This window comes from Balaenoptera physalus, assembly GCF_965194825.1.
Source record: "Balaenoptera physalus genome assembly, chromosome: 7".
NCBI lineage: Eukaryota > Metazoa > Chordata > Mammalia > Artiodactyla > Balaenopteridae > Balaenoptera > Balaenoptera physalus.
The window spans coordinates 107,546,741-107,561,194 of NC_138886.1; the positions used below are offsets into that span (position 1 = coordinate 107,546,741).

Consider the following 14,454-nt stretch of genomic DNA (forward strand, 5'->3'; position numbering starts at 1 on the left):
TGCCCCCAGGTTTCCCAGGACCTTGTTCCCTCTCCCACCCCAAACCCTCCAGCCCGGATCTCTTCTGCCCTTGGACAGACCCCTTTCCAGAAAAACTAGGATTCCCTGGCACTTTGGTCACTACTCATGGATAAGGAATACATTGTATGTTTCAATCCCCTGGAACACACTGTGACCAGGTGTGATGTACTCTGGTTTTGTTTTGTTTTCATTCTTGTTCTTCTTTTTAAATGCTGATCTTGACTGATTTCATCACCCACCAGAAGGTCATGACCCACAATTTGGAAACCACTGTTCTTAGAAAGGCACTGAGTTCCAGCCTCTCATTATAAATATTCCCAGGAGGTAGTGAAACGCTCTCTGGCTAACTGACTCCAGCTCAGCCTGATCTTGCTGCCCGGCTTCTCTCCACTCACCTCTGAGCAGCTCCCTCTCCCTCCGCGCCTCCTAGTCCTCCCTGCCTCCCTCCCAGCCCTCCCTGCCCTCCTCCTGGTCCTCCCTGCCCTCCTCGTGGTCCTCCCTGCCCTCCTCCCGGTCCTCCCTGCCCTCCTCTCGGTCCTCCGTGCCCTCCTCCCGGTCCTCCCTGCCCTCCTCCCGGTCCTCTCTGTCCTCCTCCCGGTCATCCCTGCCCTCCTCCCAGTCCTCCTTGCCCTCCTCTCGGTCCTCCCTACCCTCCTCTCCATCCTCCCCATCCTCCCCCACAGCCCCATCCCCTCTGCCTCCCTCCCAGCACCCCCTGCCCACTGGTACTGCCTTTCTGGAGCCCCTCACCCCACCCCCCCACCTCTAAGCAGATGCCTGGCCTGTTCTCTCGTAGAGAAAATTGAAGTGACCACACAACTCCTCCTACTCTGAAGACACCCCCTCGCCCTGCCTCCTTCCCTTCTTCCCCACAGAGACCACACACAAGCCCCCCAGGCTGGGGGAACCCACAAACCCACTCCTCCTCCTTCATGCACCCCAGCCTGTGTCCAGGCCCTTCTCTAGAGCCGGGACTCCTGGTGGGTGACGCCACCTCCCTTGTCCCCCCAGCTGCCTGTGGTGGATTCCTCACCAAGCTCAATGGCTCCATCACCAGCCCGGGCTGGCCCAAGGAGTACCCCCCTAACAAAAACTGCATCTGGCAGCTGGTGGCGCCCACCCAGTACCGCATCTCCCTGCAGTTTGACTTCTTCGAGACCGAGGGCAATGATGTAAGTGCCCGCCTGGGGCTGAGGAGACGCAGGGAGGTCTGAGGCATGCGAGCTCAGCCTGGTGCCTGCTTCCTACCCTCCGAAAGAAATACTCCAGGAATGTAGAGGCGGAGGGGGGTTCAGAGGAAGCAGGGGAGGCTCAGGGAGGAGGGCCTTGAAGGCCAGGGAGCACGTGGCACGTGGGAATGAAGGACGTGGAGTCCAGAAGCCTGTGGGGAGAGGCAGGGCTGGGGGCTTGTGTGGGGAGCACAAGAGGAACTGATGGGGTGGGGTGGCACTTTTTGAATTGTTAGATGTGGCAAAGCAGGTAACTAAAGGCGAAAGGACCCACAGAACAGGGAGCCTCCTCAGGCGAGGGTGGTCAGGAGAGGCTTCCTGGAGGAGGTGGGCCTGGAGCTGCGCTGCCCCACAGGTGTGCAAGTACGACTTCGTGGAGGTGCGCAGCGGACTCACGGCCGACTCCAAGCTGCACGGCAAGTTCTGTGGCTCCGAGAAGCCCGAGGTCATCACCTCCCAGTACAACAACATGCGTGTGGAGTTCAAGTCCGACAACACAGTCTCCAAAAAGGGCTTCAAGGCCCACTTCTTCTCAGGTAACCCCGGACTCCCCAGCTCCGAGCCCCGCATCCCTTTCTTCCTGCCGCTGCACCCCTGTACTCTGCAGCCCCTCTGGTGCCGGGCAGCAGGGTCTGTCCCCTGCTCTCCGCACTGGCCCTCCACCACCAGGACAGCCCTCCCCGCCTGAACCCCGCTATTCCTGAGCCCTCAAGGCTGTATGGGAGCCGACCTGAGGCCGGGCAGGACATAGGCCTGCAGAAACGAAGGGAGAGGGCGCTCCAGGCCTCAGGGGCCGCCAGCCAAGACCCGAGAGAGGTCAGGCCCTGGGAACAGGGAGTTCAGTGAGGCCGGGCACTGCCGCATGCAGAAGAGGAGGGCGTTTGCATTGGACTGTGGGGCAGATTATCTGGCAGCGGCTGGATCTTTAATCAGAACCTGCACACACCAAACGGGGTCATGCCGGGGCCTTCAGAAGCGATGAGGAGCCTCCCTTCCCTCAACCCCAAAGCCTTCCCACTCCCCCGAGGCCCACGGCGGGGGACTCAGATCCAGCCAGCACATGTCTGTTGACAGCTGCCCCATGTAAGGCTAGGGGTCGAGTGCCTTTGAGGGCCCCATCTCCGGGCAGGCAGGAGGCCATGGGCTGGCCGGAGCAGACAGTTTGTCGGGGAGCAGCCCAGGGGTCCTCATCCCCAGCACGCCTGGTGGGCCAGGCATGGGCGGCAGGAAGCCCAGAAGCCTCCTGCCGGGTCCACGCTGCCTTCCTTCTCCCCTCCTTTGCCCAGGGTCCTGCATCCTCAAGTCCCCTATGTGGCCGCCCTGCACCCTCACCTGCCCCACTGGATGCCATGCACTGCCCCTGTGCACTGGTTCCCTGCTTGGCACTGCCAGCCACCCCGCTCTGCTTTCAGTGCCTCACAGCCCCTGCCCCACTGCTGGCTGAGACCCTTGCAATGCGACTCCCTCTCTTCCCTGGGCCCACCTGGAACCCGTGTGAGGTGCTCACCAGAGGGCTGAGGGGACGTAACATCTACTCAGGGATGGGCTCGGCCCCGGGGAAACCATTACCTGCTTACTCTTGTCTCTTCCTGCCCTTCTGTTGCTCCAGTCTTGCGGGGGTGGGCACGGAGGGGGACCAGCACCACATCTGTCAGACCTAGAGCCCAGGGCTCTCCACCCACGGTTACTGCCCTGCCCTGGCCCGACACTGTGCTACCCTCAGCCCACCCTCAGCTCTGCACAGACGTGCACGCACACTCACGCACACACACACCTGCACATGCACACTTGCACTGCCCCTTCTCACAAGAAACCTGCAGAGGACCCTCACCGCTGGGCATCAAGTTTCAGCCCTCAGGGTCCAGGGCATCTGACTCTGACCCCCCAGGAGGGGGGCTATTTGGACTTTTGGGACACCCAGCGAGGAGACCATAAGGCAAGAAGAAGAGAGAGCCTGAAGACCTTCAGTGTGACCCCAGCCACCTTCCGGGGCATTTGGCACTGGAGGGTGAGTGCCATCTCCTTGTCCCAGCCCGTGTCCACTCCCTGCTCCTGCCCCTCCTGCAACCTGCATCCCTGGCTCCCAGGAGAGGCTGCCCCCAACCATGGCAGAGCCCCTCTCCGGGCACTAAAGCAGCCCTTTCTCAGGGCTCACAGCTCTCAATACTGCACTCAGCACTCACTCACCCACTCACTCGTTCATTGGGCAAGTATTTCTTTTACCCCTACAATGTGCCAGGCACTGTACTCGGTTTCTGGGGTGCAAATATGAGGAAGGCATGGGGGTCAATTTCAGGACAGTCTTTGCTCATTCCATGAGCTGGGACTCCTGAAGCTCCCAGCATAGTCATCAGTGAGTTACTCGGTGAAACCCCAGGATGGGTTGTAGGGTGCCCATCACCCCCACATTCTCACAGGGCTTGTGCAAAGGCAGCTTCCACAGGGCCCTCTGTCAGGGTCCCTCACGATGCTGTAACTGAGGAGACCTGGGGAAGGACTTGGGGACTCCACCTCTTGACCTTGGGTTGTTTGGGTCCCACGGGGTCTGGCTCACCTGAGAGTGGATTGGAGAAGCAGGGCCATCTGGGAGCCAGTGCTCCAGCCCTCGGGCCCCTCTCCCAAGGGAGACCCGGAACAGGGCCGCCGTCGTCACAGACTCCACCTGGCCATGTGAATGTCAGCAGGCATCTTTCTACCTCGGGCTCCTCTCTGGAATTCTGTGTGTCCACTCCCCTTCCCTGAATGCCTGCCTCCGTTCCAGGCACACAGTACCCAAAATGACCATGTAGAGAGTGGAGAATATGTGTGTGTGACGTACCCTTGCCTGTGACCACATGTCCCTCTGTGTGTCAGTTTCTGTGTTCGTGGGAGAGCGCATGTGCAGATCCACCCGAATGGGAGCAGCTGCGCCCGCGAGCCCTCCTGAGTCCGCAGTGGCCTGCTGACGAGCCCGTGGTCTCTGCATCCACGTGTGTCTCTGTTTGTACCTGTGCCTGTGTGTTTGTGCCTGCGCATGCTTCCTCACGCACAGGGAGTGAGCCAGCGGCATCTATCCCTGTGTGCACGTGTACACAGGTGGCTGATGGCTGATGTGTGTGAGTGTGGTGTCTGTGTGTGAGGGGCTGACGTGTATCCTGTGCGTGTGTGTGTGTGTGTGTGTGTGTGTGTGTGTGTCAACCTATGGGTCAGTGTCTGTGCTGCCGTGTCGGGACGACGGTACAGGGTGAGGGATAATAGGTCTGTGGGTGTGTTGGCGTGAGTGTGTGTCTGTGTCTGTAACACACTCTGTAGTTGCAGCACCAGAGGAGAGAGCCGAGCTCTGGATGAGGCCCCTTCCCCTGGACTGCTCCCCTCTGCTAGAGACTCTACGTCTCCTTCCCCAGCGTGCGGGCCTCATTTCCACCCCCAAGGCCTTCTCCCTGCCGCAGGCTTCCTCCCGTCTGTCCCCTGTCGCTGTGCCTCCTCCCACCCGCTGCCCCTCCGTGGCCTGGCTGCTCCGGACATGGCCGTCCTGCATGTGTGTCCCGCTGCCCCCCACCCCGCGCTGCCCGTGGACCCCCCTCGGAGCCGGGCCTGGTTTTCACTGCTCTCCCTCCCTGCCCCCGCCCTCCACCCGCACCCCTTGGTCCCTTTTCTCCTTCTCTCTCTCGTTTCAGAAAAGAGGCCAGCTCTGCAGCCCCCCCGGGGACGGCCCCACCAGCTCAAATTCCGAGTGCAGAAAAGAAACCGGACCCCCCAGTGAGGCCCGCCTGGCCTCCCGGACCCTTTGTTACTCAGGAACCTCACCTTGGACGGAATGGGCTGGGGGCTCTGCTGCCGCCCACCCCGACCTCCGCTCTGCCGTGCCGGCCCGGCTCCCTCCGGCCGGACAGAACTGGTGCTCTCCTCGCCCCCGCCCCCCCTCACGTGGACAGGGGACCCTCCCTGCCTCCCGCCCCTCCCATTTTGATGGTGTCTGTGACATTTCCTGTTGTGAAGTAAAAGAGGGACCCCTGCGTCCTGCTCCTTTCTCTTGCAGTCTGCTTGTCCGTGTGTCTATTTTTCCACTTGTCCGTCTGTCCAGTAAGCAGGTAATGGTAGAGGGTTCCCATGCTGGTCAGCTCCAGACCTCAGCCTCCCTCCGTCCACTTCTCCTTTCTCTCCGCACAGCTGGGCCCCCCTCAGCCACCTCCGCTTGATGCAGTGCCCTGGACCCCCACCATCGCCTTGACCTCCGCTCCCCACCCCGCCTGTGGGGGGGGCGGGGGGAGGGCGAGGTGGACGCCCAGCCAGTCCTCCCACTTCCCCTGGGGTGACGCAGCCCTCAGCCCTGCACAGACCAGTCTGCCCTTGCTTGTTCCCCCTGCAGACAAGGACGAGTGCTCCAAGGATAACGGCGGCTGCCAGCAAGACTGCGTCAACACCTTCGGCAGCTACGAGTGTCAGTGTCGCAGCGGCTTCGTCCTGCACGACAACAAGCACGACTGCAAGGAAGGTAAGCGCTGCCAGAGCCCCCGGGCGCCTCCCGCTGCCCGCGGCCTGGGGCCTGAAGGACCGAGGCTGGGGAGCGGGCTCAGAGGTGCCATCTCCTTCGGCCTCGCTTTGGACTCGAGAAGAAGCTGAGTGACCTCTGAGGTCACCTCGTTTTGCCTCCCGCCTAGTGCACGGACCACCCCCCCCCCCCCCCGCCAGCAATATCCAAGCCACACACACTTCTGGAGAGGAGGGGCTGCCCCCAGGCCCCACTGTTAGGCTGCTCTGGTAATTAGCGCTCCTTAAAGTCCATGTCCAAGTCTTTCTCTTTGTCCGACCTCCCTCTGTCAGGGAGGCAAGCTGGGAGAGTGGTGAAGAGCACAGACTCTGGTGCCAGGCTGCCTGGCGCAGCCCTACCACTTAGCCAGCCACGTGCCCTTGAGCAGCTGACTTCCTTTCTCCGCACCTGGGTTTGCTCACGAGTGACTGCTGGATGGCACCAGCACCCTCCTCCTAGGGGCGGGGCGCTGTGATGTGCTCCGAGCAGTGCCTGGCTCATAGCAAGCGGTCACGTATGTCACTGTTATCGGTCACGTCTCTGACCCCTGGGGACACCCAGAACAGGACTGCTGCCTCCCTGACATTGAAGCCCTGCAGATCCTTGGAAACAGCTCTCAGGTCATTCCCCATATCACATGATGCCTCTCTGGATGCAGTACAACCCTGGCCTGCTCCCGGTTGTTGATTCCACTGTGGCCCGTGCCTGCTGGATGTACTATCCCAGCAGCACAATGTAGACTCGCCTCTGACACTGAGAGTCTGTGTGCCTTTGGGTGAGTCATTTCGGCTCTCTGAGCTTCAATTGCCTCACCCATGAGATGGTCCTAAGCTTTAGAGCCCTTGCTTTGACCACTTAGCACAGTGCCTGGCAAATGCCTCTTCTCACCATTACTAGGTGGACAACCAAAGTACCAGCAAATAAACTGCCGACTAGAATAAACAGAGGTGAAGCACCCAACGGACATTCCAGGGCTTCTATCCCCATCGCTTCAGGCTCTCCAAATATAGAGTACCTGACTCACGGAGCCCCCATATCTTTTAGCTAGGGGAGACCTTCTTCTGATGTTGTCTAAACTGCATGCCATCTCTGTACTCTCTATGAAAAACAGGGTTTTGCTAAAGAACCCTCAGCATTGACATCAACAGGATAGCAGGAGCAGGTGTAAACTTCCTGGGAAGATGGCCTGTGTGTAGCTCCGATTCACTTTAGAAGAGCTCATCGTTCCTTACTCAGTGCTAGGCTAGTAACAAATCAGTATTTCCTGACGCCCTGCGGAGGGTGTAGTTCTGTGCAAAGTTCTGTAGGGGGTTCAAGAGGGGATCCCTTTGCTCCCAAGGAGACTGCAGTGTAGCTGGGGAGAGAAGTGGGCATGGAAGGAGAAATTAGAGGGTGGGGAAAACTGGTGTAAAAATGGGGTGGGGGGGCAGTGAGTGTGGACATGGGAAGCTGAAGATGGGTAATGGAAACAGTGCATAGCTCAAACGTGGAGGCCAGGAGCTCCACTTGCCTCCACCCGGGCCGCTGGGTGGCCTGTGAGGGCACTGCCCCTCTGGACCCTGGCGGCTGTGCCTTCATCCTGTGAGCCTCTGACTATAGGCACAGCTGTTGGGCCTGCACCCCACCTGCCCTTTTCTCCTCCCCGGTCCAGCAGTGCACTGGCTTTTCCTCAGAGGGACCTGTCAGATTGGATGATAATGAATAAGGAGCATCAGCCTTGGAGTTTGTGAGGCCATGCTGTTCCGAGGCAGAAGGCAGATTGCAGTGGATCAAGGAGCCATGAGTAGTGAGAACATGGTGTAGCAAGTTTTCTTGAAGACAAGGAGACAGGATGCGTGGTAGCCGGAGGAGAGAGTTGTTTCAGGATGGGCAAAGCGTAGGAAGGTTCGTGGGCTGGCCGAGCTGGCAGAGGGAGTGAGCACGGGTAATGTGTGATATGAGGGTCCCCAGATGGTGGGCAGCAATGAGCTCCAGCTCAAGGAAGGAAAATCCATTCCTGCCCAGGAGGAGTGGCACCTTCTCTAAGACAAGGCAGGAGGGAAGGTGAGCGGGGAAGGTGAATTTGCAGGTAGGGGTTGGGAAGTTGAAGTTGTTCATAGTTGAGGGCCCTGCTTTTCTCCAGGAGGCAGGAGGTGAGGTGGTCTGCTGGGAGCGGGGCTGGGAGTTGAGGAGAGGGCCGAAGGTTTGGAGCTGTAGCTGAGGAGGTGAGAGATGGAGCTGGTGGAGGACGAATCCAAAGAATATCAAGGGGTGGGGGCCCAGCCACGCTTGGAGACCACGAATGGGGTTTTCCAAGATGGTGCAGCTCAAGCGTGGCCCTTGATGAGCCGCTGGGGTGATGGGCCACATGGTCCAGCTGATAGAGAAGCAAGTTAAGTCAACCCAGGAGGAAGTATTGGGAGGAAGTGGAAGGATCGAGGCCGTGGAGGTCTCTCTAAAGCTGAAGAGGTGATAGGGAAAGGGAGGGCCTGAGCGCCCTGGAAGAACGGGAGGTGGCCACTGCGAGGGTGATGTGTTTGTAGCATCGAGAATTGGAAGGTGATGGCGAAGCCTTGAGGGTGAGAGGTGAGAACCCATAGAGCTGAGAAGGTCAGGGGCAAGAGGCCAGCATGTGGGTGCACCATCCATGTGTTTGTTGACATCACCTAGGATGGTGGCAGGAGTGGGGTGGAGAGAACTGAGTCAGGTGCCAAAGTCTTCTGTGGATGTGGAAGCGTGGCAGGAGATCAGAGGATGTCAGCTTCGTGGAGGGCAGAGGTGGTATGGCCAAATGGCCTCAAAGGTCCAGGAATGTACACGGGGCGCCTGGGAGGGCTGCTTCCGTGGATGGTGCCAGGTGAGGTCCAGCTTGGAACCAAGCAGCTAGATTTCCCCGGGCTGGGTGACTGAATGGAAAAGAAGTAATGTGAGCTTTCACTCCATTTCTAAGTGGGGGACAAGAGAAGCAAGAAAGGAGGAGGAGGGGAGGGAGGGGCTTCTTCCTTCCTTTCTTCATAGGGACCATTGGAGCACCGGGGTCCCTGCTGATCCCCTTCCCCTCACTCAACTCTCCACAGCCGGCTGTGACCACAGGGTGACATCCACCAGCGGCACCATCACCAGCCCCAACTGGCCTGACAAATACCCCAGCAAGAAGGAGTGTACCTGGGCCATCTCTAGCACCCCCGGGCACCGGGTCAAGCTGGTAAGGTGCCCACTCCCCACCCCGCTCCTCTGTGCCATCTGCCCATCACTTATTTCCTGTCAGCTCCAAAGCCCCATGTCACTCAGAGCACTGCTCAGGGCCATGCAGGCTGCAGGCTGGTGGCCTGGCCGAGCCCACAGGGCTGCCATCCCTATGAGAAGCCCAAGTCTGGTATGGACAGAGGCCCTTTCCCAGCATACAGTGGGTTTGTACCTGCCATCACCTCATTCCTAGGTCCTCCCCATCTCCCATCCACCAGCAGTGGCCACTGCCCTGGTGTCCATGAACTGGGGTCCAGGGGCCTTGGTTTGGTGCCACCTGTTGCCCACGCCTCCTGCCCTCGGCCACATAATTCCTAATTCGCTGTCCTCCCTCATGCCCTCCAGACCTTCATGGAGATGGACATCGAGTCCCAGCCTGAGTGTGCCTATGACCACCTGGAGGTGTACGACGGGCGTGACGCCAAGGCCCCCGTCCTGGGCCGCTTCTGCGGGAGCAAGAAGCCCGAGCCCGTCCTGGCCACGGGCAGCCGCATGTTCCTGCGCTTCTACTCTGACAACTCCGTGCAGAGGAAGGGCTTCCAGGCGTCCCACTCCACAGGTGAGCCCACCGCAGGCCAGGGTGGGGGCAGCCGGTTCCCTGTGTGGTCATTTGTCCTGGAGGCATCTGCTGATCCTGGTCTCAAAGGCAGGCCCTGGGCTCCAGTCGGAGGTTTACAAAGAGCTCCTGAAGACACAGACAGGCCCAGCCCCTGGCCGGGTGGAGAGACAGCATGTCCTGAAGGGCAGAGAGTCAGCCTCCTGGGCTAGGGAGAGGAGGTCCTGATTAGGGGTGCGAAGGTCCGAAAACAGGGCAGTGACAGCAGTGCGTAGAGAACCAGAGATGGGGAGGGAATCCCCTGGAGTCCCCAGAGGTAGGACACTTGACTGTGCAGTAGGCCACCCACATTCCACCCCCCCAGATTCACGCGTTCATTCATTCCGCAGACACTTGTTAACACGTGGCAGGTACGCGGCAGCATCCTAAGTGCGGGTCACAAAATGAACGAAGCAGACAAACCTCTCAGTCCTTGAGGGGTCTACTCTGCATTTACTTGTTCGTTTATTCAACAACCTTCTACTGAGCCCTGGCCCCCTGCAGGAGACTCAGAGGGGCACGGAGAGATGAATCAGGCGTAAGCCCTTCACCCTGCCCACACGGGAACCCACAGCCCAGGCGAGAGACAGGACATGGACAGATAATTACAGCAGGAGACAAAACACGATAAGGGCCTCGCTCTGGGTGTGAGGTGATGGGTCATCGCAGGCAGGAGAGGAGCCCAAGCACAGCCACAACCCCAGACAGCTCTGGGTGTACACAGGTGACTGCAGGTCACTTAGTTTGGCTGGAGCAATGGGCGTGTGAGGACGGCAGTGAACTGGGAATGGTGTGGCTACAGAGAAAGGCTGGGGCCCAGTCCTGTGAGGCCTGGGACGTCAGGCCAACGGTGACCGCTGGGGGCTTGGCAGGCTTCTTGTGGGTCTTAAGCTACCTGTTGGGGAGGCCCCAGAACTGATGGGTCCACAGTCCCGCTCCTCCCTTTTAACTCAGCCCCTGACCCAGGCCTCGCCCATCCACTCCCCACCTGTGAGCCCAGGTGTCCTGGAGGCCAGAGGGCGTAAGAAGGGGTGGACGGGCTGGCCCTGCCCTGCCTGCTCTCGTTTGCCCCTCCCAGCACAGGGTCACACACTGGAGGCCCGGAACTCCATCTGGTCCTCAGACCTGCTCTGTTTGACCCACACTGTATTTTTTAAAAACATGAGCCAACGTCTAAAAATTAGGAGTTTTCGCATAAAATCCACAAGTACGTCTTCTCGCTTAAGAATGGGAGCTCAGGCGACATAGGGCCCACATTCTTCCGTGACAGCCATCAGCTGGAGCAAATTAGCAGCAACCTCTTTCAACAAGCGCGCTTTCCCCGGGGCCTCCACTCAGAGCGGCCTTCCACCCACCACGTCCCCGGGCCTCCGTGGGCATCTCTCCAGAGGGAAAGCCACAGAGCACTTGTTCCAGGCCAAGGCCTGGGCCGGGTCCAAACCCACCTATCGCTAGCCATGTGGCCTTGTCCCAGGGCCTCCAGCCGGCCAGGAGGCCTGAATGTGGGGAGGGACAGTGCCTGGGCCGCAGCCGTGCTCAGGGGGTGGTGGCTGATCTTGTGTCCCCCTCCCCCCTCAGAGTGTGGAGGCCAGGTGCAGGCAGAGGTGAAGACCAAGGACCTTTACTCCCACGCCCAGTTTGGCGACAACAACTACCCTGGGGGGGTGGACTGCGCGTGGGTCATCGTGGCCGAGGAGGGCTATGGCGTGGAGCTGGTGTTCCAGACCTTCGAGGTGGAGGAGGAGACCGACTGCGGCTACGACTACATGGAGCTCTTCGACGGCTACGACAGCACAGCCCCCAGACTGGGGCGCTACTGCGGCTCAGGGGTGAGACCCGCCGCCCCTCTCACCCCCGTGCAGAGACCCAGCGCCTCTGCAGGCGTGGGGTCCCGGCATGGGTGACAGCACCTGCCTGGCACATTGTAGGAGCCAGAGACCTACAAAGTGGGTGGTCACTCACAGAGGCCCGCCCCGCCCTGGGCCATCCCCACCCAGGAAACCAGGTCCTTTCTGGTCAACACAGAGGTTCCTGCAGCCTCTGGGATAGGCCCTGCCCTGACCCAAGCCTGCTCAGCACCAGTTTGGTTGGGTCTCCAAGGTAGTTTGCATCTGGAGAGGAGGATGGAGTTCCCTCTGCCCTCTGATTCCCTCGTCCCAGTCCAAAGGCAGCTGACCAGGGCCCGGGATGAGAGCAGAGGTTGGGGCAGGAGCCAGAGACCAGGACTGAGCTGAGTCGTGCTAGGCAGTCGTTCTGGCGGAGCTGTAACAATACCCTCATCTCTTCCACTGCCAGTTTCTCTTCTTGGTGAAAGGCCAGCTGGTCCCAAAGCACATTGATGCTGCTGTCCAAGCAGATACTGAATATTACTTCTTGGTCCATAAAATGGCACTTTCAGAGGCAGTGGGCAAAAGTTTGCTTGATGGGGTTTTTAACTGAGGCCACAGGAAAACCACAGAGGTGGGTTTATTTTCCTCCAGGCAGAGCTTGTGAGTTCTTTTGTTTTTTTCTTTTTCTTTTCTTTTTAATCCTCTCCTCCTTCAGTGAATGCCATCTTCCCCTCGCCATTCCACACACACACACACACTTTTGCACATGTACGCACACTCATATGCACACTCAGACACACCTTCCTTCCCATCACTTCCCTGGTCCCCTGCCTCTCTCATGGCCGTGCTCCAGGGCAGCCTGGGTGCCCCAGGAAGGGTTAAACTTCCCAGGAGCTGCAGTAGCTGCTGAACCCAGCGTTGGTCGGTGGAATATCCCCTTAGGAGCAGAGCTTCAGCCTTTGTCAACTGGCAAGGGCTGGGCAGGGCTGGGACAGGGTGGAGAGCTGGGGAAGCGGAGCACACAGCCACAGCCCCCTTGCCTGCCTGGCTCAGCCGCTCCAGAATCCCCAGGCTACCAAGCTAGTGCCCCCTCCCCACTTGGCTCTTTGTGACTCCCTTGATCTGACACCTTTGGGTGAGTCACACACCAAATTGGGTGTCCCCAGGTGGCTTCTTCCAAAGACTTCCATCAGGCTGGAGCAAACGGGAGGGGACCTGGGGAAGGAACCCAGTTCCGTCAGGGCTTCCTGGCATGGTTGCTGGAAATGTCCCCAGCGTTTTTGGAAATGGTCCTTTCCATGCCTTGAGGGCCAGGGCCTCTTTGTGCTGATGCTCTGTGAGCGGCTGTCATTCTGAGGGCCTGCACACGCAGGTGAGGCGGGGCTTGCAGGGGCCTAGGAAGGGGCACCACCCGGAGCTGACCATGGCCAGCATTGGGGGAGGGCAGGAGCGCCGTGGCCGAGGCCGGGTCTGGGGGACCCAGCTGTCCTGTCTTCTCCGAGAGACAGCCGGGACAGCAACAAGGCAGCCGCTCAGACAAGCTGCTCCCTTTCCAAGTCCCTTTCACAGCTATCATCTTTTTGTTCCTGCCACCAGCCCTTCTAGGCTTGGAGAGCAGAGAGCTTTTGCTCCCATTTGCTTCTGAGGGAAGCCAGGCCCAGAGAGGGGCAGTGCCTCGCCTAAGACTTCACGGCTAACTAGTTAGTAGCAGCGCTGGGTGTGGAATGAAAGTGTAACTCTGAACTTAAGACAAGCTCCTCTACCCCCTGCTGCCTCCCCTCCTCCAGGCACCCCGTTAAACTCCTGCTCCCAAGAATCCGCCTCCTGCTTCAAGGCGCCGGGGGAATCTGGCGAAAGTCGGGAGCTGCCCGCCTTCCTTATAGCTGGGGAGCTCGGGGAGGGAAACAGCAGCCCAGCCCCTGGTCCTCACTCTCATGCCCACCCCTTTCCTCTGTCAGCCTCCCGAGGAGGTGTACTCGGCGGGAGATTCTGTCCTGGTGAAATTCCACTCGGATGACACCATCACCAAAAAAGGCTTCCACCTGCGATACACCAGCACGAAGTTCCAGGACACGCTGCACAGCAGGAAGTGACCACTGCCCTCACACGGCGGGGACGGGAGGCCCGCTGCCCTCAGTCAACTGAGCCGGACAGCGGGGGCCGGGCAGAAGGCGGGACCCCGTCCCCATCCCCCAGGTGCCAGGACCTGCGGGCCAATGGTCCAGGTGAGGCAGGGCACTGGACTCCTACATGAGCCACTGCCCCACAATCCCTTCCTCCCTTGCCCCCGCCAGGAGTGAAGGGCCAGGGCCAGGGAGCCAGAGCTTTCCCTGAGACACTTGAAGTGGCCATTCCTCTCTGGGGGCCCAGCCCGGCAGGAGAGGGTCTGTCAGCGGGACCCGCCCACCTTCCCTGCCCGTCTCTACACGCTGTATTGTGTATGGCCGGTGGCATATCTTCATTGTAATGTACATTTCCCACCCCTTCTCCAACCCTGATTTGGTTTTATTTTAAGCCTCCACTTCCCCCTGTTTCCTGGGGCGTGAGTTTCCGTACATGTCCCACAGGAGCCAGGGTGAGAAGATGAAGGGGAGGGAGTGGGGCAGCAAGACAGGGCTTCTCTCAGGCCCAGTGGCTGGTCGGCCACACCAGGGCACCCCAGCCAATAAACCGAAAGTGTTACAGCCAGTATCCTGTGCCAGATGCTGTCTGGGGTGTGGGGGCGGCGGGCGTGGGGTGGCTCGTCTCACTCCAGAAGCGCAGGCTTGCCGTGTCTGGGGCCGGCCCACAGCCAGGACACCTGCCCTCACTGGCTGCCCTTCCTTCCGTCAATTCCAGGGCCCCAGAGGGTGGGATTCACGGTCGGGCACACACAGATACGCCTCGCACACTTCAGCCTGCAGGCGCCCCATGTACACACACTGCCCGCAGCTCTCCCACACAACTGAAGGGGTGGAACGTTCTGTAAACAGGCTGTTCGGTGGGGAGGGAGGAGATACGTAAAAGGGGATGGCATGTGTCTGTCCATCCAGTGTCCATCCGGGT

The 14,454-nt window shown here is 59.8% G+C and overlaps 1 protein-coding gene across 2 annotated transcripts in view; it reads left to right on the top strand.

The window, feature by feature from the left end:
- Window positions 1–14,097, top strand: part of BMP1 (bone morphogenetic protein 1) — a 40,486-nt gene extending 26,389 nt beyond the window's left edge. The window contains exons 14-20 of one of the 2 annotated variants that reach the window (XM_082470698.1): window positions 1,033–1,193; window positions 1,606–1,786; window positions 5,599–5,724; window positions 8,817–8,944; window positions 9,331–9,544; window positions 11,159–11,409; window positions 13,368–14,097. In XM_082470698.1, the coding sequence (XP_082326824.1) occupies window positions 1,033–1,193; window positions 1,606–1,786; window positions 5,599–5,724; window positions 8,817–8,944; window positions 9,331–9,544; window positions 11,159–11,409; window positions 13,368–13,502 (1,196 nt within the window). In that variant the 3' untranslated portion in view covers window positions 13,503–14,097. Of the gene's footprint in view, window positions 1–1,032; window positions 1,194–1,605; window positions 1,787–4,906; window positions 5,268–5,598; window positions 5,725–8,816; window positions 8,945–9,330; window positions 9,545–11,158; window positions 11,410–13,367 lie in introns of those variants that run through there. The other variant, XM_082470699.1, reaches the window with a different exon arrangement.
- Window positions 14,098–14,454: the final 357 nt, after the last annotated feature.